Source organism: Gavialis gangeticus, unplaced genomic scaffold (genome assembly GCF_001723915.1).
Source record: "Gavialis gangeticus isolate Ggan-Ray unplaced genomic scaffold, GavGan_comp1, whole genome shotgun sequence".
Taxonomy (NCBI): Eukaryota; Metazoa; Chordata; order Crocodylia; family Gavialidae; genus Gavialis; species Gavialis gangeticus.
Window position 1 is genome coordinate 16,540,429 of NW_017728994.1, and position 23,640 is coordinate 16,564,068.

Here is a 23,640-nt window from a genome sequence, read left to right on the forward strand (position 1 = left end):
GGATGACGAGGTCGAACGGTCATAAACTACTGCAAGACCACTTTAAGCTGGACATAAGGAAGAAAGTATGAAACTATGAAGAATTTCTTTACTGTCCGAGCCCCCAAGGTCTGAACCAGCCTGCTGCTGGAGGTGGTTCAAGCACCTACATTGAACACCTTCAAGAGTAAACTGGATGCTTATCTTGCTGGGATCCTATGACCCCAGCTGACTTCCTGTCCTTTTGGCGGGGGGCTGAACTCGATGATCTTCTGAGGTCCCTTCTAGCCCTAATGTCTATGAAGTCTATGAAATATATTTTGCTGTCTGAAAAAAAAAAAAAAAATCACACGACAGTCACAACATGGACGTTCTTTGCTCTCCAGAGTAGGTGTCTACCTTTCCATGAAGTGTCCAAACGTAATTCAGGGAGGACTGATTTTTTCTTGGTAGGTCAAGTCCTGGCTGGGGAATTGTAGGGTTGCTATAACTTCAGGGTCGCTGAAGTTAGTATTTGCCCAGGCTACCCTCCGTTGTTCTTTGGTGCTTTTGTTATTATCATAGAGCTTTTTGGTGTATTACCAGAAGGGTCTTGTAGATCTGAGCCTATCTGGTGATGGTGTAGTGATATAATCCAGAGAGCTGCATTTAACTATGAGATAAGGGTTTCAAAAAGCTTTTGGATATGCTGGGTGTGTCTACGTGAGACGTGTACTGCAGTTGCCTAATTAGCTCTGCAGGAAAGTCTCAGTGCCTATTAGGGCACAGTAAACTAATAAATGTCACCATCAGTTAGTACTTCTAAATGCAAGTACTATCTGCAGCAGTGTTATTTACTGCACAGCAATGCACACGTAGATGCTGATGGGGCTGGCTGGGTCTCGAGAGTGCTTCAGTGAGGTGGTTGCCTGCTGGCTAGCTGAGCCACAGCACGCCGGGCCAGGTCAGAGAAACACCAGGCTGTCAGGTTGACCCCTGGGGCTCCTTTCCAGCCAGGGCTGCTCCGACCCAGATCAATGTACTGTGGTCCTGGACGCACATGTAAATGCAGAGTCCAGGAGAAACAAACTCTGGTGCAAACTGCACCGGAGTTTATTCAGTCAAAGTAACAGCACATGTAGACACACCCACAGAAGGGCACTTCATGCCCAAAAGTTTGTCTAACATCTCCCAACTATACAGTTGGGCCAGTAAAAGATATGACCAAAAAATTCTTGCCTCTTGTATTTCCTGGATCATCATGGCTACAGCATCACTCTACATCTACAACATGGAGAATATCAATGTTTGCCCCCACTATAATTTTACCTACTCACTAACACAATAAGAAGACACATTTGTTCCTAGTGCAGATGCTGGAACAGGAATTCCTTCCTTTGATGACATCAATGAATGCTATTCTCTGCTCCTCTAAACTGTTGTTTCATTTTCCTTCTGATTTCAGGCACACTTCTAAAAGTTTTGAAGATCTGTACTTGTTGGTCTCTGCACTTGAGAATGTCTAGTTCTGTAATCTCCAGCTGACATAATATAGCACAGTACCCTGGTAAATTGGGGTATTCAAACACAGTAGTCCAAATCCTATTCTGCCTATTGTCTACAGCTTTGGATGGGTATAACTCTTAATTGCTTTAAAACAGGGAATAAACTGCTGCTCCTGAGTGCACAGCAGCTACTATGATATAACAGCTATGTCTGTATGTTCCTGTAGGGATCCAAGTATGCCAAATTGCTTTAAATTTAACCCTGATTAAACAGAGTTGAAGTTGTAATAGTTTTCCTATAATGTATCCCCAAAGCAGCATGCAGACTAGTGGTGTGCAAGGAGGACGCTATTGGATTTGGATTCAGCCCGAATCAGGGACAGCGATTCTATTCGTTGATTCGGATCACTGTCCCCATCTCGATTCAGCCAAATCCAAATCTGAAGATTTGATGTAGATTCAGAGAATCAGCAATTCAGACATAGACACAGCTCTAGAATTTTTTTCTACATACCTCGAGGTACCAGTGCAGCTTATGAATGCTGCGGTGCTGGGGCAGATGGAGCATTCCACAGAAGTGCGGGGGTCCCTCCATGTGCTCAGCAGCAAACGTGGAAGTGGACACTTCCAGGTCCACCAGGGAGTGTGCAGGGGCCCCCCTCATGCCTTGCTGGCTTGGCAATCGGCCACGGGGGGACCCTGGATGCCTCCCCCAGACCCAGGAGGCACCAGTTGCCAAACCAGGGGGACATGGGGGGGAGGGGACTGTGTGTTCCCCGCTGGACCCAGATGTGGACCAGAAGTCCTCCTGGTCTACTTCTGGGTCTCCTGCCACAGGTGCTGGGGAGCCCCCCACACTTCTGTGGGACACTCCACATGCCCCAGAATTACAGCATTCACAAGCCGCCTGGTACCTTGAGGTATGTCAAAAAAAATTTAAAGCTGTGTCTATGTCCAAATCTCCTAATCTTTCTGAATCTCTCTGAATCAATTCAGAGGGTTCCACTTTGATTTGGAGAGATTAAAGGGTCCTTTGATTCAATTTGGATTCAGAGATTCAGCCACTGAATTGGGATGAATCTCCTCCAAATCAAATCGGGGACCAAAGCTTCACGCAGCCCTAATGCAGGCATAAAAGCTGTGTCATAACAGCTTGGATCATAATTAATATCAATACAATTGTTATCAATGTCCATACCCTGAATGGCATTTAGACATCTAAATATGATTCTATGCCAGAGAGTTTAAGTCCCTCAAAATGCAATGATACATCAACTTTTGTAACAAGCCCTAAGACTACGCCACAAAAAAGGAGCAAGGAGAAGGAGGACCCACTTATGTTCTGCATTAATGGTTCATCAGGGACTGAAGGAAGAGTACATTAAAACACTTGGACACTCAAGTACTACTCACATGTATAAAAGGGCTAAGTTCAGCCGCAGGCTTTTTGACTGTCTGTATTGATTCAGTCTTCACAGGTTTGTCTAAGCTGTGTAGATCGAATAGATAAGCACGTGAACAGACATTCACTGTTGATTCCAGAAATGCAGCCACATCCCTGAAGTGGCCCAAGCCAGGGGGCACTAGACCATGCCTCCATGCTCAGCTGGAACAGACAGCTTGGGCCAAGGCTAGCCTGCCCACCCTGCAAGTGTGGGGGAGGGTTTGTGGGAGAGGTGCAAAGCATCCTGGGATACCGGGGAACTGTGAATTAACTTGAATCTGTAAGGGATCTGGGACAGAAGTTCAATAAACTGACTTAACCTATATCAGTTAAGTCTGATACTACAACCATCCAGGTTTATCTTAAACCAGTTTCAGCCATTTCAAAAGTAGTTTATTTTTACTGGACTTTTGTTGTGTTACAGATTTGAACTGGTTTCCAATCTTTTGTACCTGTTTATGTGTAATTTTTGTCCCTAGCCAGGGGGAACAGAATCTGACAAGACCCAAACTACAAAGTTATAGGAAAGGAACAGTACTGACAGGAAAGAAACCGTACATGTAGAGCTTGGAGAGGGAACGGAAAGCTGTACACCACCAATCTGGACCAGTTTGTATGGCCCAAAAGCTTGGGAAGTGAGCAAAATGTCATTTTCCCCCCCTGTGAAAGCAGTTTGCCTATCTGCAGAACATTTCTTGTTCCAAGGAAATGATCTAGATGCTTCTAGCTAACATCCTCTCATTTCTAAATGTATATTGTCTTACTGACAACTTAATAGAAGGCTCTCTTTGGGACTGGGGTAGGAAGACAGGACTTCTCTGAAGTAAATTTAGCATTTGTAAAAATGACAGCCCTGGAGAATGAATTTTCTTTTTATCTATAGAACTGCTATAGCATGGACAGCCACAGCATCGGTTTCCAAATAACACCTCATCAAAGTTTCCCAATCATGTTGCGTCAGTTCAAACCCTGATCTTATGTGATCTTAATGCTAGCATAAATTATTTTCACTTCCGTAAGAGTGAGCAAGAGTGAGAGAGAGGGGGAGAGAATGTGTGTATCTCATGAATTCTGGGACTGAAGTATGCACAAAGCCTCATTTGTATACCATGAGTAAGATCCTGGTCCCACTGAAGTCACATAGAGTTTTGCCTTTTATGGAAGGATGGAAGATGGGAACAAGGATTTGGCAGGTCTTGTGGAGCACAATGTTTTTGCAGTTTTTCTAGTGGGTCTTTCCAACTTTTCAGCTGACTGCACTATGCATACTACTGAGATGTCCAAAGCTTTGTTCTCCTATGATTTGACAAACGTTTTAAAATTTTTGGGTTTAGATCATTTACTTATTTTGCCTCTCTTTATCAATGTTGAAGGGAGGTATTGATATGTAGCAGGCTGACTAGACTCTTGAAATAATCTAAACTGCACATCTATTAAATCTACTACAGTAGATTGTTGGAGGTGCTTTGAGATTCTCCTTTAAAACTTTATTGAAGAGTAAATGGTTAACAGTGATTTACCTTTTTTAAACATAGTGCGCAGTTACAAATATGGCCATTTGTGTTAGAACAACTGGATCAATCAATATGGATTGTAAAGAATTCCCATGCAACAAGTACACTCTAAAAAACTTATACTTTTCACTGAAATCTGGAGTTTCATCATGTAGAAAAGTGGTAAATGTAAATGAAAAAAAATACTTTCCTAACTGACAAAATGTGCCAGCATGAGCATCTTTAACTTCCACAAAGCAATTGCAACAAATGGTGAAAACCCCCCAAAATAAACAGGAATGCAAAACAGTAATGTAAGAGGATAAAAGTTCAAAATCTGCATGATAATAAAAAAGCAGATCTTGGCTATTGTGATACTGGTTTATCAATAAAATATTTGTCTGTGTAGTTATAGTCAGAAAATGCTTCCATAGAATGGCTCTTCTAATGTAGCTTATTTAGTGGCTCAGTTATGTACAGACTAAATTTATTTAAACTAAAAAAAAATGGGTTTTTGCTATCAACCCTTCAAACTAAGTCCAAGGAACTGAAAATCAAGCAATGTTCTTTCCTCTCTTACCTCATCACTGGCAACAAAGATTCTACAATTCAAATTTACCAAACAAGATGGTTACTGATACAGGAGTAGTACGTCTTGATCTTTCATGGGTATATGAGCACTTTAGAACCAACAATATTGACAAGAAATGTTTACTAGGGGTGTGCAATGCACGCTCTATTTGATTTGGATTCAGCCCGAATCAGGGACAGTGATTCAATTAATTGATTCGGATCACTGTCCCTGATTCAAATTGGCTGAATCTGAAGATTCGATGCTGATTCAGAGAATCAGTGATTTGGATATAGACACAGCTTTAAAAGCTTTTTCTACATACCTCAAGGTACAAACACAGCTTGTGAATGTTGTGATGCTGCAGTGGATGGAGTATCCCACAGGAGTGTGTGAGGGAAGCGGGGGCCCTCTATGTGCTTGGTGGTGAGCCCAGAAGTTGACTGGAAGTACTTCTGGTCCACTTCCAATTCCGCTGGGGAGTGCACAGGCCTCTCACCTCCGGCTCGGCGATTGACCATGGGGGGACCCTGGGTGCCCCCCCAGACACAGAAGGCACCAGTCACCGAGGCAGGGGGTGTGAGGGGCCCAGTGCGCTCCCCAGTGGACCTGGAAGTGGACCAAAAGTGCTTCTGGTCCACTTCTGGGTCTGCTGCCAAGTGCACTGGTGAGTTCCCTCCACTTCTGTGGGATGCTCCATGCACCCCAGCATTGCAGCATTCACAAGCCACCAGCTACCTAGAGGTAGGCAGAAAAAACATTTAAAGCCGTGGCTACGTCTGAATCTTCAAATCTTTTTGAGTCTCTCCAAATCAATTCAGAGGATTCCAATTTGATCTGGAGAGATTAAAGGATCCTCTGATTGAATTCAGATTTGGAGATTTGGCCACTGAATCGGGCTGAATCTCCGCTGAATTGAATCAGGGACCGAAGTTTGCACAGCCCTAATGTTTACTAAAATAGCCAGGAAAGCTTGAGGATACATAAGAAGTAAGTCTGTTGGGTGATTCAGTACCTAATTTAACAGTCACTTTACTAAATATAATTCCATTTGGAAAAAATCATAGAAGACACTTTAACTAGCATGTAGTGTGTAGGTAAGAAAATATTATTAATAAGAACAAAGGGTTTTTTTAGGGCAACAATACAGCTTATTAATAACTTGGTATTCAAATACAGAAGCAACAACTAGGCAATATATTTGATAAAACTGTCACCTAGAAACACTGCATCCCACCATATTTTGAGGCTTTTACACAAAACCAAGAAGAGATGTATTCACTTCAGGCCAAGCGATCTACAAATTATGTTATGGAAATAAGTTTGCAGCAGCTATCAATTACTTTTTCAGAACAGGACATTGTTTACCTTGCATCTCAAAATGGTGCTCACTACAATGCAGATTAACAACATCTCTAGAAGTGTGTCCCTGTATCAGTATCAAAGTGATTCTTATCAAAATTAGTTCAAACTGTTTCATAAGTATATAAATAATAAGTCTGAAGGAGGAGAAGCACCTCTCCACTGCTATTACAGATTGTTTTGTTAACAAAAACCCTAGTCAGGATTATAGATAATCATTCTTCAGGAGCATGAAGATGGTCAGTAAGAAAAATTTTGAAAGCACCCTATCCAAATGCAACAGGTGTGAGAAGGGAAAAAAGAAAATGTTATTCAGAACAACATGTGCAAAAAAATTGACATAATAAGTCAATCATGGAAGGAGCTATAAATAATGATGAATGTATTTTGAAGGGAAAAAAAGAGAAAATCTTGAAGGAGAGAAGGCCTGTAAGTGTCAAAAATAACTGCCATAATTTCTTAGAGAAAACTGCATGAGGGAGCAGAATCATTCTGGATAAACACACCATAAAGCAATGGTAATATTTGGAAGTTACTATAAAGCCCTCAGGTCAGAAGAATCAGCCCGATTAAGAGCGAATCTCCCTGTATAACCCCAGTCTTCTGATCTTCCAGTCTCACCAGTGACTGTGGTAGCTTTCCATGTCTGCTATGTGAATATAATAGTGAAGTCTGTGTGTCTACTTATGTGACTTTTCACAAATATATTAATATATGTCCACAGTTATGCATTTATTTGAGCAAGTTAGACAGCAGAAGCAATTTTCAAAATTCTATGTTGATAGAGAAAAATAAGTAAAAAAAACTGGAGAAACACAGGTGTGCACAAGGTAAGGTATGGCAGCAGCACGTGTGAAACCAAGCATTTAGGGCCACTTGAATTAAAGAATACATAAAAGTAGGAACAGTTAATGACAGAGACAGTAGGACCTTTATGGGTTTGCCAGGAAAATGCATGAGAGAAGGCAGATATAGGCACAGACATTACATTTGCCTGGAAGGGATAAATAACTGGAAGCCATCAATACTACACCAGATTAAGAAACGAAAACATCCGACAACCTTCCTTCCAGAAACACCCTGAAGGGATCTACTTCAGACGAAGATAATATAGGAACCTTCAAAAGGTATGTTCTTAAAGTATTTGAAAACAGAGTTGTATGCTCTCATCTTAATGCATGAATACATGGACATTAAAATTAGAGAAGCCATTGAGAAGACTAATCAACCAAGGAGAATTAGCTAGCACTGGAGATAATCAGCATGAATTCACAAAAGAGGGATCAGCCTCACAAAGTGGATAGAGTATTTTGAGAACCAATAATGATTTCATGGAGATGCCTGGAGGAAAGAAAATGATCGTCAATTTATTAGACATCTAGCAGAAGTAATAATCCTGTACCATGAAAAAAGGAAATCTGTAAAGTCAATGGTATGACATAAGATGTGATGTCCCCTAAGTAAGGAACCTCCTTGTCTAAAAAGATAAGTTACCCACAAGTCTAACAGTGATTTGAAATCAAAGAGTAAGGTGTAGCAAAAATAACTAGTGCACAACAAGATAACTGTAAGAATTCTTGTCCTGATAGGAGGTAACATTTTCCCCTGTTCCAAAAGTCAGTGGCATGGCAGCCAGTACTAACCAGGAAGGCAATCCATGTCTTATCTTGAAAAGAACAATTATCTTATCTACTCACCTTCCTAACTAATGTGCATTATATTGACATTTGTTGACTGAAAAGGCAAATAAAAATAAAGTATTGTAAATAATTGTCATTATGCAAGGCACATGGATGTAAAACAATGGATTTTTCCTCAAACAGAGAAAATAATAGCACCATTTTAACAGTCAATTATTACTATGGTGCTGTGCTGTAGTACAATGGTAGCAAAATGAGACTGTTTTTCCAGACAGCTGGAATAGTGGCTCCTTGTTGTAATATTGGTGGTATTTCTACCTATTCCTGGTATAACATTTTAAACCTAATGACAATGATACCCAGAACATGTAGTAGTTCTTTATTCAGACATCTGCCCCAAAACATCAGAAAGTCATCAATAGATATAGCTACGATTCTCAAATGAACTGGAAAGAGATAAACAAGTTGGCATATGATGGAAAAGCAATGAGAGGGACATAACTGTTGACACAAATGAAGGGAGTGTGGTATGTGAGTTCCCTTTTTGACTTTTTATCATCCTGAGGTTACAGAACATTAGAGACCTTGTAGCACAGAATGGGAAAAACGAAGGGGCTCCCAAAGTCCGGTATCCCAGTTCAGGCCAGCACATCCAGTGGAATGGTAGAATATGAAGAACCAAGACAAAGCCTTTCCTCATCAAGGGGAACAAGATAGTTAATAATTCTATTTGTTTAACTTCTGACACTCAGAGAACCAAACAAACAGAAATAGGATTTTCCTACCAGCTGATTTGGGAGTGAATTTATCCCTGTTGGCTGCACATACTGCCAGTAGCCTGTAGCCAAGATCCAAGTCAAATCCTTGCTGTGCTGCCACTCGACTAACAACCTGCAAAGGGAAAGAGAAAAGGCTTCAGTATAGGTTATTTTGAGATTCTTGCAAACATAGGAAATGCACAGGAGGCATGGGGGGGGGGAGGGGTATGTGCCCCCCCCGAGATTGGCTGCCGCTGAAGCTGCTGCCGGCTTCCGCAGGCGGTCGCCGTTCGCCTCCCACTCCCCGCCCCCCTCAACACCAACAACACCGCCAGCATCTCACCACTTCCCTGTCTCTACTGCCAACACTGCTGCTGGCATCTGCGGGCGGTCCCTGCTCATCACCACTGACACCACCACTGGTGTCTGCGGGCAGTCCCCACTTGCCGCCACCAAGACCACCACCAGTGTCTGCAGTCTCTGCTTGCCACCGCTGACACCACCACTGGCATCTGCGGGAGGTCCCTGCTTGCTGCTCATCACCCCTCCGCCACTGACACCGCCACCAGCATCTGCAGGTGGTCCCTGCTTACCACTGTCAACAAATGGTGCCTTCCCAGTCTCGGGAGGCATCAATCATTCACATTTGCAAATGTATATTAATTGGCTTATCAGTACAGCTGCTAAACAACTGTGCCTACTACTGGCACACACATATGGAATAGGGTTTGCTCCTGAAGGGATTTAAAACTACACACAGAAATCTGCACTTTTAGTCTATTGTACTGGTTTGCTTATTTAATTGTTTTTTTTTCAGAAAAGGCCTGTGTGTTCCCCCTTGAAAGATAGGTAAGCAAAGCTTTTTTAAAAAATATTAAAGGAACTTCTATGTAAAATAAGCATGACAGGTTTTATTACATTTGAGTCTTCCTCCACTGCACAGACACTAACTATATCATGGCACTATCCTTAACAGTATTTTCCTGGTGTCCTTAAATAAAATATTCTGCCATGTCACTTGTATGCAACATACTATGTTCTCCTAAACTGCTATTTTCCTTGCCAAAGATGGTTGCATTTCTGGGAGGTACTTCGAGATATTTTCAGGATAGAAGGACTCTATAAAAATAGGTTACATAAACATCAGATATTATCCAAACATATCTCAAACATTCACAGGAGACCTTTTGACCTTTTCTGGGGATGGAGAGCCATGCCAGTAGGAATTTAAGTCCTAGTAGAGCTATTCAGGTTGGACAGTGTAAAAGCTAAGCATGTGAGGAGAAGCAGCCTACCGGTCCTCCATGTTGGGAGATTAAATGATAGGCCCATATTCTGTGCTCACAAAGAAGTTAAATTAGAGAAACAACATTGGAACCATTCTGTAAAGTAGCATGACAGACAGGGACAGCAAGGTTTTAATAATGCCCTGGAGTGACATCTGATGATGTAGAAAGACTTCAGATTCAGATTCTGATATGAAGAATTTGAGTACTCCCTACACAAACTAGGTATTTTTATATGATTGTTATTATTTTGTATTGATACAATGCCCAAAGACCCCAGGCAGAAATGGAGTCCAATTTCCTAGGTGCTGAGAGAGACAGTCTGCTGTAAATAGTTTACAAGAAATAAAAATTCTCTTTCCAGCCTTTTCTCAGTCTGAAAGTTCCTTGCTAAATTAAAGACAGTACACATTAGTGTGCAATTATCTGTGTCCAGCACTGGCTCTCAAAAAAAAGCAATGGTATAGAACAGAGTTAGAAACTAAGATACGCAATAAACTATAAATGGTAATGAAATGTACCATTGTGTGTTACCTAGTCAGCACTATCACATGAATCTTATTATTCAAAACTGTTTTCCATTATCTACTTTTTCTAATTAACAATAGAGAATCAGATTTCTTTAAGAGAGAAATGCTATAGAAAATACTGTGGTTTACGAAAAGATTACAGTTGCTGTTGTTTCAGTTAATTTGGAAACTAAGATTTCCAAATCCCTTCCCAATCCCTTCTTAAACTTTCCAGTCTCAAAACTGACAAGCAGAGATCTTCATAAAAAATAATATTTAATATCGGGCAATAAGCACAGGTGAGATCACTGCACCAGCCCAATTATAACCTCTTTAACCGTACAATTAAAATTTATAAAGTGCTTTTTCAATAGGAAGGGTAAAACATTTAAGAGAAGATGCCTTATTATTTCTGATAAATCATAAAACATTGCCAACTCAGTTAATAATCTTCAAGACCTGGTATGTAATAGTACAGTTCTTAATATATTGTCTAGGTTAAGGGGCTTGGGTCCTATCTTACAAAAAACATATACACTGGATGACCTGCCTGCATAAAATTAAGTGCTTGAAAAAATCTTTACATATATTAGCGTAACAACCAGATATTCCATGATATGGGAGCAGTGGGAAGACTAAGCCCCTTCACAGGGGAAGCACAATGCTATTCTGTCAGAGGGCACTGATATTTGGGGATCTAAATATCTGTACTGAGTTCTGCTTTGAATATTACAAGAACCCAGGTACAAGTCTGTTCAGCCATTCATATCACATCAGGTGTATATCAAGAGAGAGAATTGAAGAAAGCAAACGAAAAGCTCTTTCTTAATCTTGCTAAAGGCTCCTGAGAGAGATGTCCTGCAAGTGTGCAAACATAATTTAAACACATTTAGACCTCATCTACTTTTACATCACACTAGAGCTCACTTTAGCTCACTGCTCTCTTCACTTTGATAAGCAGTGGAAGTGCCCCCCCCGCCTTTAGCTTTGTCAGATTATCTGAAAGATTGGTATTTTGAAACTAGATAGGAATGAAAGCAGATACACTCATCAATAAAAACTACTACAAAATGCATGGTATACTTGTACAGTTGGTTCCTTTTAAAGCATGAAGTTATGGACACTTAGGTGCTGCTGGCCAGAGGCCAGGTAAAAACTCTGAACCAGCATCATGCTAATTACGAAACAAGTTCTCTATGATAATTCAGGAAATATAGACAAGCTTGGAACCCTGATATATGAAAAACTGTCTATGATTATTGTGTTTTTATTAGGAAGAGCAGAAAGTCTGGGACAGATTAAATCTTAAGACCACCCAGGGTACAATCTGTTATGCTCTCATTATTTGCAGTGAGTTTTATATATTTAATTTTCTACCAATTACAGGAAATATCATTTGACAATTTGGCATATTCTGAAAATAGCAGCAGAGTCCAGCAATTCTAGGTCTCTAGTTCACCTTTGACAGTTCTTATTTCTCTGCAGTCCTGGATAAACCACATAAACCTACATGGGCCCAACTAAAAAATGGGTACACAGGCAAATACATAAGTAAGAGGAATCTAAAGAACAGAGTAAGCCAGGAAATATTTTTATTCTCCATAAGAAATATAAGGAAAGTACACAGAAAAACCATTTTATTTGTAAGACATGCCGCATTTTCTCAGTTTTTTTTTTAATGAAAACACAACTGGAACACTTTTCCCTACAAAAATCTAACTAAAGGAAAACTAGTCATTCCTTTTTTTTTTGTCTATGTGGCCATTGAAACATTATTCAACCAACTGTACTCAGTAAAGCAATCACCCAAGCTGCCTCTGAAACTAAATCCTGTGCTGGGTTCTGCAAGATTGGCTCCCTTTTGAGTGGGGCTCTGATGTTCTCATGGACTCTTCTAACTTCAATAGGCCATGTTCACACCCCTTTTCAGTGGGCATCTAAGTTAACATGAGTAGAGGCAGCTCATACCTTTCAGTTCTAGGCTCTTTGACAACTGCATTCACTACATGTGGTTCAATTTCTAATGGTTTTCTTTGCAACTCTAACAGCTAGACAGAATTTTTATTTTTAAAATGAAAGCTGAATAGAGTAGGACACACCTCTTTCAAAGACTGTTTTAGACCGCCTAAAAATTCAGGCTGCTACATTGTTTTCACTCCATGTTTTGAAAGGTTCCTTTGTAACCAGAAGAGCTGGAAACATCTTTTATTTTTCAAATGGACAGTAAGATTTTGGGGAACAAGATGCAAACCTCAAAAAGAAGTAGGAACACAGGCAAGAATAAGGAACAAAATGATTAAATAATATTTAAATAAATTAGTTGTGTCCAAGCTAGTAGGGCCCAATGAAATTTATCTTAGAGTACTTGGAAAGTAGCTGACGTAAATCCCTAAACCATTGGATATTATCTTGAAAAGAAATCACAAAAGATGAGTAAGGCCCCAAAAGAGCCAAAGGGGGGAAAGGAAGATCTGGGGAATTACAAGCTAGTCAGTCTAACTTCGATACCCAGAAAGATACTGGAACATTTTATTAAACAATCAATTTGTGAGTAGCTATAGGATAATGTGATAAGAAACAGCCAACATGGATCTGTCAAGAACTAATCGTGTCAGACCAATCTAATTTTCTTCCTTGACAGGGTAACTGGTCTAGTGGATAGGAGGGAAGCAGAGAATATGATAGACCTTAACTCTAGCAAGCCTTCTGACACTGTCCCATCTGACATTCTCATAATGACTAGAGAAATATAGCTTAGACAAAATTAGTAGGAAGTAGGTTACAACTGGTTGTAAAACTGTACAAACATGGAGATTAATTGGCTGGGAAGGAATACTGCAAAACAAAAAATCTAAGGGATATTGTGGACCACAAACTGAATATGAGCCATCAATACGATGCTGCAGCAACAAAAGCAAATCTTTTATGGCATTATATTAATAGGTGTATCATTTGTGAGATCAGAAAGGCAATTATTCTGTTTTGCTCAGCATCACGGAGCCATAGCCAGAGTGTTGCGTACATTTTTGGACGCTAGACTTTAAAAAAGATGTAGGCAAAATGGAGATGCTATCAGAGGACAGCAACAAGAATAGTAAGTTTAGAAAACATGACCTACTAGGAAAACCTGAAGGAACTGTGTCTAGTCTGGAAAAGAGAATACTGAGAGAAGATGATAAAAGTGTTAAACTGGAAAAGTTTGTTATATGCATGATAGTGATTAAGCATTCCTATGGCCAGTGGGAGTTGAACAAGAATTTACCAGCTTGATTTGCAGCAACAGAGATTAAAGCTAGAAATTAGGAAAAAATGTCTAGCCATGACAATAATTAAACAATAGAACAGGTTACCCAAGATGACAACTGAAACCTGCACTGTTTTTTTGAACAAGGTAGACAAATGTCAATCAAGGAGATCTGATACTAGATGGGTGGCATGACCTAATGACCACTTCAGGTCCCTTCCAGCCCTACGTTTCTAGGATTGTGAGTACCAGCCAGCAGGATGTGAGTGGCACACCAGCCCTGGGTGCCAAATTAAAAGAAATCACCAGACTGGAGATCACCCTGAGAAACCTGGACAGCAGTAGCAACAGGAGAAGGCAGGTGTCTCCCTACTGCAGCTGTCATTTCTCTTGCCACCCAATCTCCTACTACTCACTGCCACCAGCAAGGACAACTGATGGCAGGGGCTGCAGTTGGTTGGTCTGAGACTGCCAATCAGATTTGGCAAATGGTGGCCCAGGGCTCAAACCCTGCACCTTTGCCAGTTTGCTAACTGGTTCAACCCAAACAATTTCAGCCTGTTCCTCAGAGCATTTGGCTTGCCGTTCGTCTACATTACAAAATTTATTTTGTGATTGAATGTAACTGCGCAATAGATCTGCGTTACCTAACACAATGCTGACCAGAACTCTGCTCAGTTTGGATCAGCATGAATTGAGACTTGTGTCATTCCAGTTAACTGAGCACAATTCAGTCATGATCCACAAATGCCAGGTACAATTTATACTGACTGCTAATTCATGTTCAGCATTGTGTCAGCTTACTAAATTGCTCACCATCATGTTCAAACCCAATACAATTTTATAATCTTGAAAGTGCATTTGTTGTTTGGCCTGGGAATTTCACTTTATAAAAAAAGAGATAAATGAAACCCATCTTTTAGAAAGGACATAATTATTCCATGGCCAGAAGCTGAATGTGATTTTCCTTCATGGAAGTATAAGCAGGCTACCTGGCCAGGCCAAGGGCTGCATACAGTATTTTTCTATGTAATTTTATAGAAGCGTTTGGAACAAACAATTTCCTATATGAAGTAAAGATTAATGTCTAGTTTTTATTTTAATTTAGATATGCAACAATCTGAAGCAACCTTTCTTAGGAGAAGCATGTACCCTGTTTTCATGCAAGCATCATGCCAACAGACAGATTGAACTGACTACAGGCCTCTGAAACCTTTAACCTAACACAATATAGTGGTCATGGCTGAAACACCTTATTCAGCCACTGTGATTCAGTTCAATAGGGTTCCTGCAGGGCTGGAATCTCATGGGCATCAGTAACAAGCAAAAAATGATTAGGGTTGGATTCAGGAAACTGGTAAGAAGCAAGTAAAGAAATGTAGCTATCAACTTCTACTCCTCGTATTGATTTTAACTGCATCACTGCTTTTCCTTCCCATTTTGTTTTTTTTCCCCCTCCTTCTTTTGTAAGGGTAAGAGCATAACTTGCTGTAGCGAGCACCACTCCCTGCCCTTCTTGTCATCACACCACGAAGTACTGGAACAATGTACCTCTTAACCTAACAGGCCTGTTAATCAAGAGAGCTTTATGACTGCTTATTACAAAACTCCCTTCCCATTATGTTGCACTTTCAATGAATCTCTTAACTGGCAGCAGTCAAGAGCACCCCCCCTGCTGGCATCAGAATGAATTTTTTCAATTCAATTTGCAGGCTGCTCAAAAACTAAAAATGCCCACTGATTGCTAGTTCAGACTTCTCTGTGTTCAGCCACTTGTGTGCACTTGAAATTATCTGAATACAGTTTGAAGACTACAGCAGAAATTGCGTAATTAGAATTCTGCAATGTAGATGGTTATTTTTCCCCCTCCGTAGTAGCAGACAAAGATTAGATAAACAAGAAGGAAACTGAAGATTTTTGCAATGTGAATAGAGGTTTGCTTTGGAAAGAAAACGAAGAGAAGGAGTGGAGATACCTTTGTGATCTAAGCCCTGGTTTGACTAGGTTCACAGATTCAAATCACAGAACAGCTTCCTCAACAATTTAGACAGTAGAAGCAAGTAAATGAGATACCATTTACTAGTCTTTTGCATTGGACTTTAAAGACAGAAGCCCTATCTGCTATGTAAGAACATAAAAGAACCCAGACATTCCCTTATCCTCAAAGCAGGGGTTAGTTGAAATTTCCTTCCTTCCCACCAGGTGGATAAAGACCATGTTTTCAAACATAAAAAACTGGGACCTTTACAACAATGATTTTTAGTACTGTGAAATGTTTGTTCTGCATCTGGACTGCTCTCTTTAATCTGCTCCACCTAGGGTAGTGGAGCTGGGCAAAGCAAAGTGGAACACTGCCTTCCTTTCCCTTCAATTCTATCCTCTTCATGACTCTGGCAACCAAATAGATTAGTTAGGGAAGGGAGGGACATCTAATTACCCAGCTCCACCCTCTGAATTTCCTCCCAACCACTGAAGGCAAGAATTTCACTGATTATTAAACTGGATAATCAACTCATTGCAATAACCTGACAAGTTATGACAAACTTCGACTGTGAATGGGGATCTGGATGAAATGCAGGTCACTGAACAAGGAGAACAAGAGATGCACAACAAGAGATAAATGGGAGCATATGTCAAATAATGTGTCAAACAGTAAAATACCAAGTGTTTTTAATAACTAAATGTAAATAAGAAATAAAATTATTTTAGGGATATCAGGATATCATTTTGAAAAGCCAATAAAAGTGAGGTCTACAGCATTTTTATGCTCATTGTTATCCAGGATGTTTAGTGCTGCATATTGATAGTGCAGTTTATACTATGCTCTGGGATACTTTGGGAGAAATGGCTCTATATTCATTTGAAATGCTGAATCACCTACATTCAAAACCTTACATAGGTGGACAGAACTGAACCAGGTAGCTCCCCTTCCTACCCGCCACCTCCCCCATCTTTATATTGGCTTTCGCCTTGCCCTTGTTCCTCTGGCATGTCCTGCTCTTTAATTTTCTCTTCAATTTACATGCATTAGACTTCGCATAATATATCCTTATACCCTTGAAAGTTGCAGTGATACACAGAAAGAAGCAAGCAAACTGCATGTTCAAGTTAGAAGAAATCTGGCACCAACATGCACCTAGCACCACAGATAATACTCCATTTTCTCCCACAATATGTATATGCCCCAGTAGCTTCTCTTGTGTAGAATGCCAGATGTGCTTGTTAAAGTTTGGTGTTATCTTACAGGTGGCAGCAGACTACAGAAGATACAAACTAACCCTACAGATGCTCAAATGTTTCACTGGTAGTTGGAGTACTAAAAAAAAGTTCTCAGATTAAAAATCATATATATGAAAGAGAAAACCAAGTCAAACATCATAATTCAAGCCTAAAGTCAGCTTTGAGAATACCATAGCAAAACAGAAGTGTCAGGAGAAGATGGGATTTATACTGCTGAGCTTTCCATCTCACTAACTGTACTGACAAGCAAGTGGCACCAGCTGTCACAAGGGAGTAATACTGTACACTCACTCAGCTAATTTTCACTGGTCTAGCTACCACAGCGAAAACCCCAAATGTAGATGTGGCACAGCAGCATAAAGCAAGACCTGGAGTAGTGTACCTAATATGGAAACTGCATGTCAAGGAGTAATCCTAGCAGCTGGCTATAGGGTAGCATTGGATGAACGTGTAGGAATCTTTGTAGAATTTGTTGTAGGATGCAAGAATGGTAGCCATGATGCACAGCCTGAAGAAGGGTCTTGAATGTAGCATGAACACTGTTCACCATGTAAAACATAGAAAAGCACTTGCTTAGTAAGCAGAAGGAAACAGGACAGAATCAGAATTCTCTCATGTTGAATAGTTGTCATGGAAGCCTTGAGCACAGAGGTATATGCTGTCTTCAAGGCTCTACTGGGCAGCTAAATCGTTTTCCTTTCCTGGATACAGATGTGATGATCTGAGTCTTTCCCATCTGAAATTATTGCAATCTTGATCCTAATCTGATTTTTGAAATGTCACAGATTGATTTTCACTTGCATACTTCCCTGTATTAATGAGAATGAGTCCATCCAGGCATAAAGTCAATTTAGTAGCAGATACCTTATGAACACATTTGCCCAACTTTGTTGTTTCTGCCATCTGAGGCATCCTGTTTTGGAAACCTGACCTCATCCAAATGTACAGTTCTTGTCCCTTTTTAATTAAAAATTTTAATTACATATTTGATGAGCTAAAATGGATTTCCGTATCATGAAACTGACAACAGCTTTCCTGTTTTTTCAGATGATCTGAAAAAATCTCAAGAGCCTTACTTCAAGGATTCTTCAAGGAGAAATGGCACTCAGTCTGTTAAAAAAGACTGGGCCTGCACAACACTACAGCTACTGTCAGGAGACCTGAAGCATCAGTCCTGGACATTTTAATATAGCCATTTGTCATTTGGGTAATACATCTCATTTGAATATGCAGAGTGGCAATATAGACTTCAGGTTATAGAAAAGATCAAAGAATTTCTGGAATTTCAGATATAGTACTAACTAGGGATATCAAAGCATTTTATGTCTGATTTTTTTTCTGATACTCCACAAGAGCACAGCAACTAATTAGAGTTGAGACAGACCCACACTGGATAGAAAAACTCTAAGGCTAAGTACAGACAGTCAAAAAGCCTGAGGCTGAATCAATTCAATCTTCAGTCAGTTCAATCTGGTTAGTCTAAACTGCATAGACTGAACTGATAAACAAGTGAACAGACATTCACTTTTGATTCCAGAAATGCAACCACATGCCTGCAGTGGCCAAGGCCAGAAGCCTGAGGGTGCTACAGCACGTCTCCCTCCTTAAGTGGAGCAAACTGCTTGAGCCAAGGCTAGCCTGCCCACCCTGTGAGGGAAAATTTGCAAGGAGGTGCAAAACATCCTGGGGGGGGGGACTGTGAGTTAACTTGAATCTGGAGGGGATCTGGGACAGAAGTTCAATAAACCAATTTAACCTAAATCAGTTAAGTTTGATACTACATCCATCCAGATTTATCTTAAGCTGGTTTCAGCCATTTTGAAAGTGGTTTATGTGCACTGAAGTTCTGTTATGTTATAGATTTGAACTGGTTTCTGATCACTTATACCGGCTTATGTGTAATTTCTGTACCTAGCCTATCTAGACATTGAAAGAAGATGTGTTGTGACTCACAGGGAGAATGTCTACCCCTAATTCATTTTTAATTATTTTTTAATTTTTGAACATTGTGTTTTGCAGGCAAGGTAGCCTAGGAAACACTGTCCTTCTAAGGAGATGAAAAACGGAGGTCCTGACTACTTGCAGTCAGAGAACCCACAGCACATTTGATAAGAGAAGCTGCAATTATCCCAGTGCTTTGTGCTCAAGAGAAATCTGGCAATTACATTCTGCCTACCTAAATTTCTCTTGCAGTTTGAATCAGATGCAGGGAGTAAGTTGTTAAACAGCTGCAATGTTCCATACCAGAGGGCACTGCTTGCAACTGTGAGCATCTTTCATAAATACCTACCTTGCATGCATGCTGTATGACCTAAATAACCATAAAAAAATCACTGCAAGTTCTCATATAAAGGGAGCTAGAAGAGTGCAAAGTATTGGTTTGTTGTTCCCAACTGAAAGCAGCTGAAGGCACATGCATGGATCTTTTCAGTGGTCTCAGTTTAACCCTCTTTTCATTATTATTAGAACACTGACTTCCCTGCAGTACATTAGTTAGCAATGCCTCCAAATAATACCACTAATTTAACAGAATGCTTAGCAATGGCAGAATAATGGAATAGGATTAAGGTGGAGGTAGGAATAGGCAAAGAAGGACATGAAAATTTTGCCAACCAATTTGGGTTTAAGTTCTTGATATCATTACCCAAATTATTTTTTACTGTTGGTCTTCGGAAGGATCAGAAGTCAAGTTGTATATACAGTGTTCTTTGAGTAAGTAAGTAAGTTTATAGAGCAAAATGTTTTAACTGTCATAATATAACATCATGTTTATGAAACATCTTTTTACTCCATAGTGCTTTACAAACTTCCCAGGCTATCACCTTTGCTAGGGACAGACATTCAAAAACCCTGAGCCTGAATTGATTCAACCTTTGCAGGTTAGTTTAACCTGGCTAGGCTGCACCAGTTTATAACCACATAGACATCCCTTCTGGACTGAAGTAATTCAGGCACATGCCTGCAGTGGCTCAGGCTAGAAGCCAGGGTTGGGGGGGCACTAGAGCAGCCCTCCCTTCCCTTCACTTCCACAGAGCTGAGCTGAGCTGAGCAGAGCTGAGCTGAGCAGGGGCGTGGCCAGGCCTGGGTAGGACGCTCTGATGTCCCGTTCCCCCACCCCTCCTCCTCCCCCCAAGTAATCCTCCTCCTCCCAAGCAGCCCAGCAGGGAATATTTATCACCCCTAGCTCAGTGTTTATTAACCTATTAAGAAAACAAAGCCTCTCTCCATTAGTTCAAGCTCTTCTTAAACAGCTTTTCCAAGGAAGGACCTACCTGTTGATTAGTTCCAAAAAGCCTTTGTTGTCTCCCACAACATGTAGTCAGCATGTGGTCCGCTAGCTAATGCTGAGAGGTGTAAGGCAGAGGGGTGGGGGGAATAATCCCTGTTTAGCTGGAAGAAGCCAGACAGATGCCTGCAGTCTCTGCTTGAACACCAGCGAGGGAGCAGAGGGCAGGGGGGAACTCCTGCTTAGCAGGGAGTGGTGAGGAGGAGAGCGGGAAGCAGCCTGCAGTCTTTGCCAAAGCTGCAGCCAGGGAGCAGAGGGGAAGAACCAGCCCTGCTGGGATGCTGGGGGAGTCTGGTTTATCTTAAACTAGAGAATGATCTGGGACAGACACTGCATAAACTGATTTGACCCAAAACAGTTAAGTCTTATATTACATTCAACAAAATTCACCTCAAACTGGTTTCAACCATTTTCAAACTGGTTTATGTGTACTGAACGTTTGTTCTGTTACAGGTTTAAACCAGCTTCTGATCACTTAAATTGGTTTATGTGTAATATCTGTCCCTAGCCTTTAATTCAACACTAAGTAAGATTTCATGTTACATGAGGAAGAATACCATATCAAACTGATACTTCAGAAATTTACAGATCCAATTTCATTCCTAGTCAGAATTTAGGCCTGCAAAACCTAATTTGCAAAGTAACCATCACGGAAAAGGAACTCAGACAGCACCTAGTTTTACTTTGAAAATCAGAAGAGAAACATGCATGTTCTCTCTAAGAGAAAACTCATATTGTATTCAAATTTTATGTACATTTCCACTTATTTCCTGTGGACTCTCTCTAGACTGTATTCAAGATTTTCCTTCATCTACTTGCATTTTATTTATCTATTTAAATGACTTTCCCTATAAAATTATATTGCTCTTTTATTTCAGTACTTATTCACCATGGGTTCTAGAATTACTGTGAAACTAGCACTATTTCAGCAAAGTACTACTCTTTGGCTAAGTTTATTTTCCTTTTTAAGGGAAGAATCCCAGTAGAAAGTCTCACTTAATGAGCAAAAGATATTTTAAAAGCTAAACATACCCCATTTTAGGTCAAATAAAAACTTGTCTAATTTTCCTGAAAACTGTATTGGTTATGTGAAAAATACTGAACTTATTCTAAAAAGGGGAAAAGTCACATCTGTTACCCCCTTATAATTTCACTGGGTCATATAGAAACAATTTTAACTTGTTTATATCAAGGGCAGAGAATGTACAAAGTCAAATCTATTACCCTAAATACAGTTGCTATGAAAAAAGTGATACTGTGAAAGTTATGCTTTGAAGTTCTTCACTTACTCTGGATGTATCTGATTCATGCAGTTTACATCATAATAATATTCTATACCTGCTAACACTACAAACATTATAAGACCTCAAAATCATGACACACAGGCTCATATGTCATCATCAACAACAGCAATTCTGCAATCAAAGCTGGCAACTTTGGTGAGGACACACAAAACAATGATATGGACTTTTTTATGCAGGTATTTTGGTTTCCGGGCAGTAAAATAAAAACTGGGTTTTATTATTAAGTTAAGGAGATATAACTGTGAACATACGCAAGAAGCTGGTGAGTAGCACCAACATATTAATTTCCAAGAGCCACTGTTTGGATAGAAAAAAAGAAAGATAGTTAGCTGTATTAGTCTAGAGGCAGGCAGAAGGTAGGCCTGGATCCAAAATCACAGTTTAAAAGTTTAAAGGCAATTTGTCTTTTAAGGGTAGGATTCACTCTTAATTTGTTATTTCTGGAAAAAAAAAATATTAGACTTAACTTGACCCAGACAGAGAATAAAACTGCTATCCATGCAGATCTGCCAAATACACTTGACTGATTCTTCGCAACAGTACAGAGGTCTGTGCTTAAAACCTGTTCTTGCATCTCACATTTCTTAACTTTGTACTTTGTGAATGGATGATCTGCTCATTTGGGAGAAAGCCTGCCCTTTGTCTGCATTCTTAACACATTTGGGGTTTTGGATACTCCACAGTGTGGACTGAATATTATCCCAGGGCACAAAACATCCCACTATGTTACAATTTCATGTAATTTGCATGCTGGAAACATTTGGATATGTTCCTATAGGTTAGCATCATAAAATTCTTTATTGCTGGAAAGCAGGACTGGGGGTTGTGTGAGAAGCTGAGAAGATAAAAATTATCTACATACTGAAGAGGACAAGCCTTTACAAGGAAGCATTTCTCATATTTTGTAGAAGCTCCTGGGTCATTTATTAAAGGTTAGATCTTAGGAATTGTGTAATTCAAATGCTATAATGATGGCAGAAGCTAAGTGCTTTTTAATTTATATCCCAAAAGTAATGAAGTTCCAAAGTAATTTGTTTTCAAAGGTCATTTTAAGGATTGGACAAATAAAACAGTTAATAATCCTGCTGCAACAGGCTTTTTACATCTTTTTCATGCCCCCTCTACATGTGCGTAAAGGCATGATTTGATCTAATGTATGATTTATACAGTCGTGCCTCCTGCCATGCCATGCAAGCCTAGCAGGAAACACGACTGTGGGATCACACATTAGATCTAATCGCACCTTATTTCCAGTGCAGGAGGAGCCCAATCCTGGGCTCCCTCTGCATCTGCAACAAGCAGGCACCCAGTTAATTGTGCAATATCTGTAATGTGTAGAGGAGGCCTTAGTCATTTGGAAACCATGGTGTAATCATCACAACTAAGTAAGAAAATTAGTAAGTAATGCCAAACTTAAGCCAAACTGCCTCTTAAGAACATAGAATGTGTCAAGCTCCTAAGCACATATCAAATTTGCTTATGGCATTTCACAACAAATGTCACTATAAATTATGTATTCACTTAAGAGTTACAGGGATGGAAAATCCTGAGAAACTCTTAGGGGTTGAAATGTCCCATGTCTGATCTTACTACTATTTTGTTTGACAAACTGAAAAGACTGTATAAAGCCCTCTTTTAAAGTGATTAAATAAACAATCTTAGTCCTCAATGCAAAGATTAAGAAAGGAAAGGAAAGGAAAGGAAAAATCAAAGTCCTGAAAAAAATCACTTTTGAATATGCTCAGAAACAAAGATTTTTTAATAAATATAAGGAAGACCCACCCACATCCCACTTAAGAAGCATAAAAAATGGCATATTTCCAGCACATGTGATGAGGTGCACTTGATCTTGATTGGAGAATATGGGCCTAGGAAATTATAAACATAATGAAAAACAAGACTTTTACATCACTGAGGGGACAGAAATAATAAGTTTGCAATTGTGTGTGCAATTTTTCTCTACTCTGCAAATTCAATGTATTTTTTAAAACTCAATAAGTTTCTTTTTGTTTCCATTAGGCAGATCTAGAGATTACAGTG

The 23,640-nt window shown here is 39.9% G+C and overlaps 1 protein-coding gene across 11 annotated transcripts in view; it reads right to left on the reverse strand.

Moving 5' to 3' along the window:
- The window catches only part of ZMIZ1 (zinc finger MIZ-type containing 1), a 607,902-nt gene that overhangs the window by 187,306 nt on the left and 396,956 nt on the right, over positions 1–23,640 (reverse strand). For all 11 annotated transcript variants that reach the window (XM_019502344.1, XM_019502343.1, XM_019502355.1 and 8 more), the window contains one exon: positions 8,759–8,864. In XM_019502344.1, the coding sequence (XP_019357889.1) occupies positions 8,759–8,864 (106 nt within the window). The remainder of the gene's footprint in view (positions 1–8,758; positions 8,865–23,640) is intronic.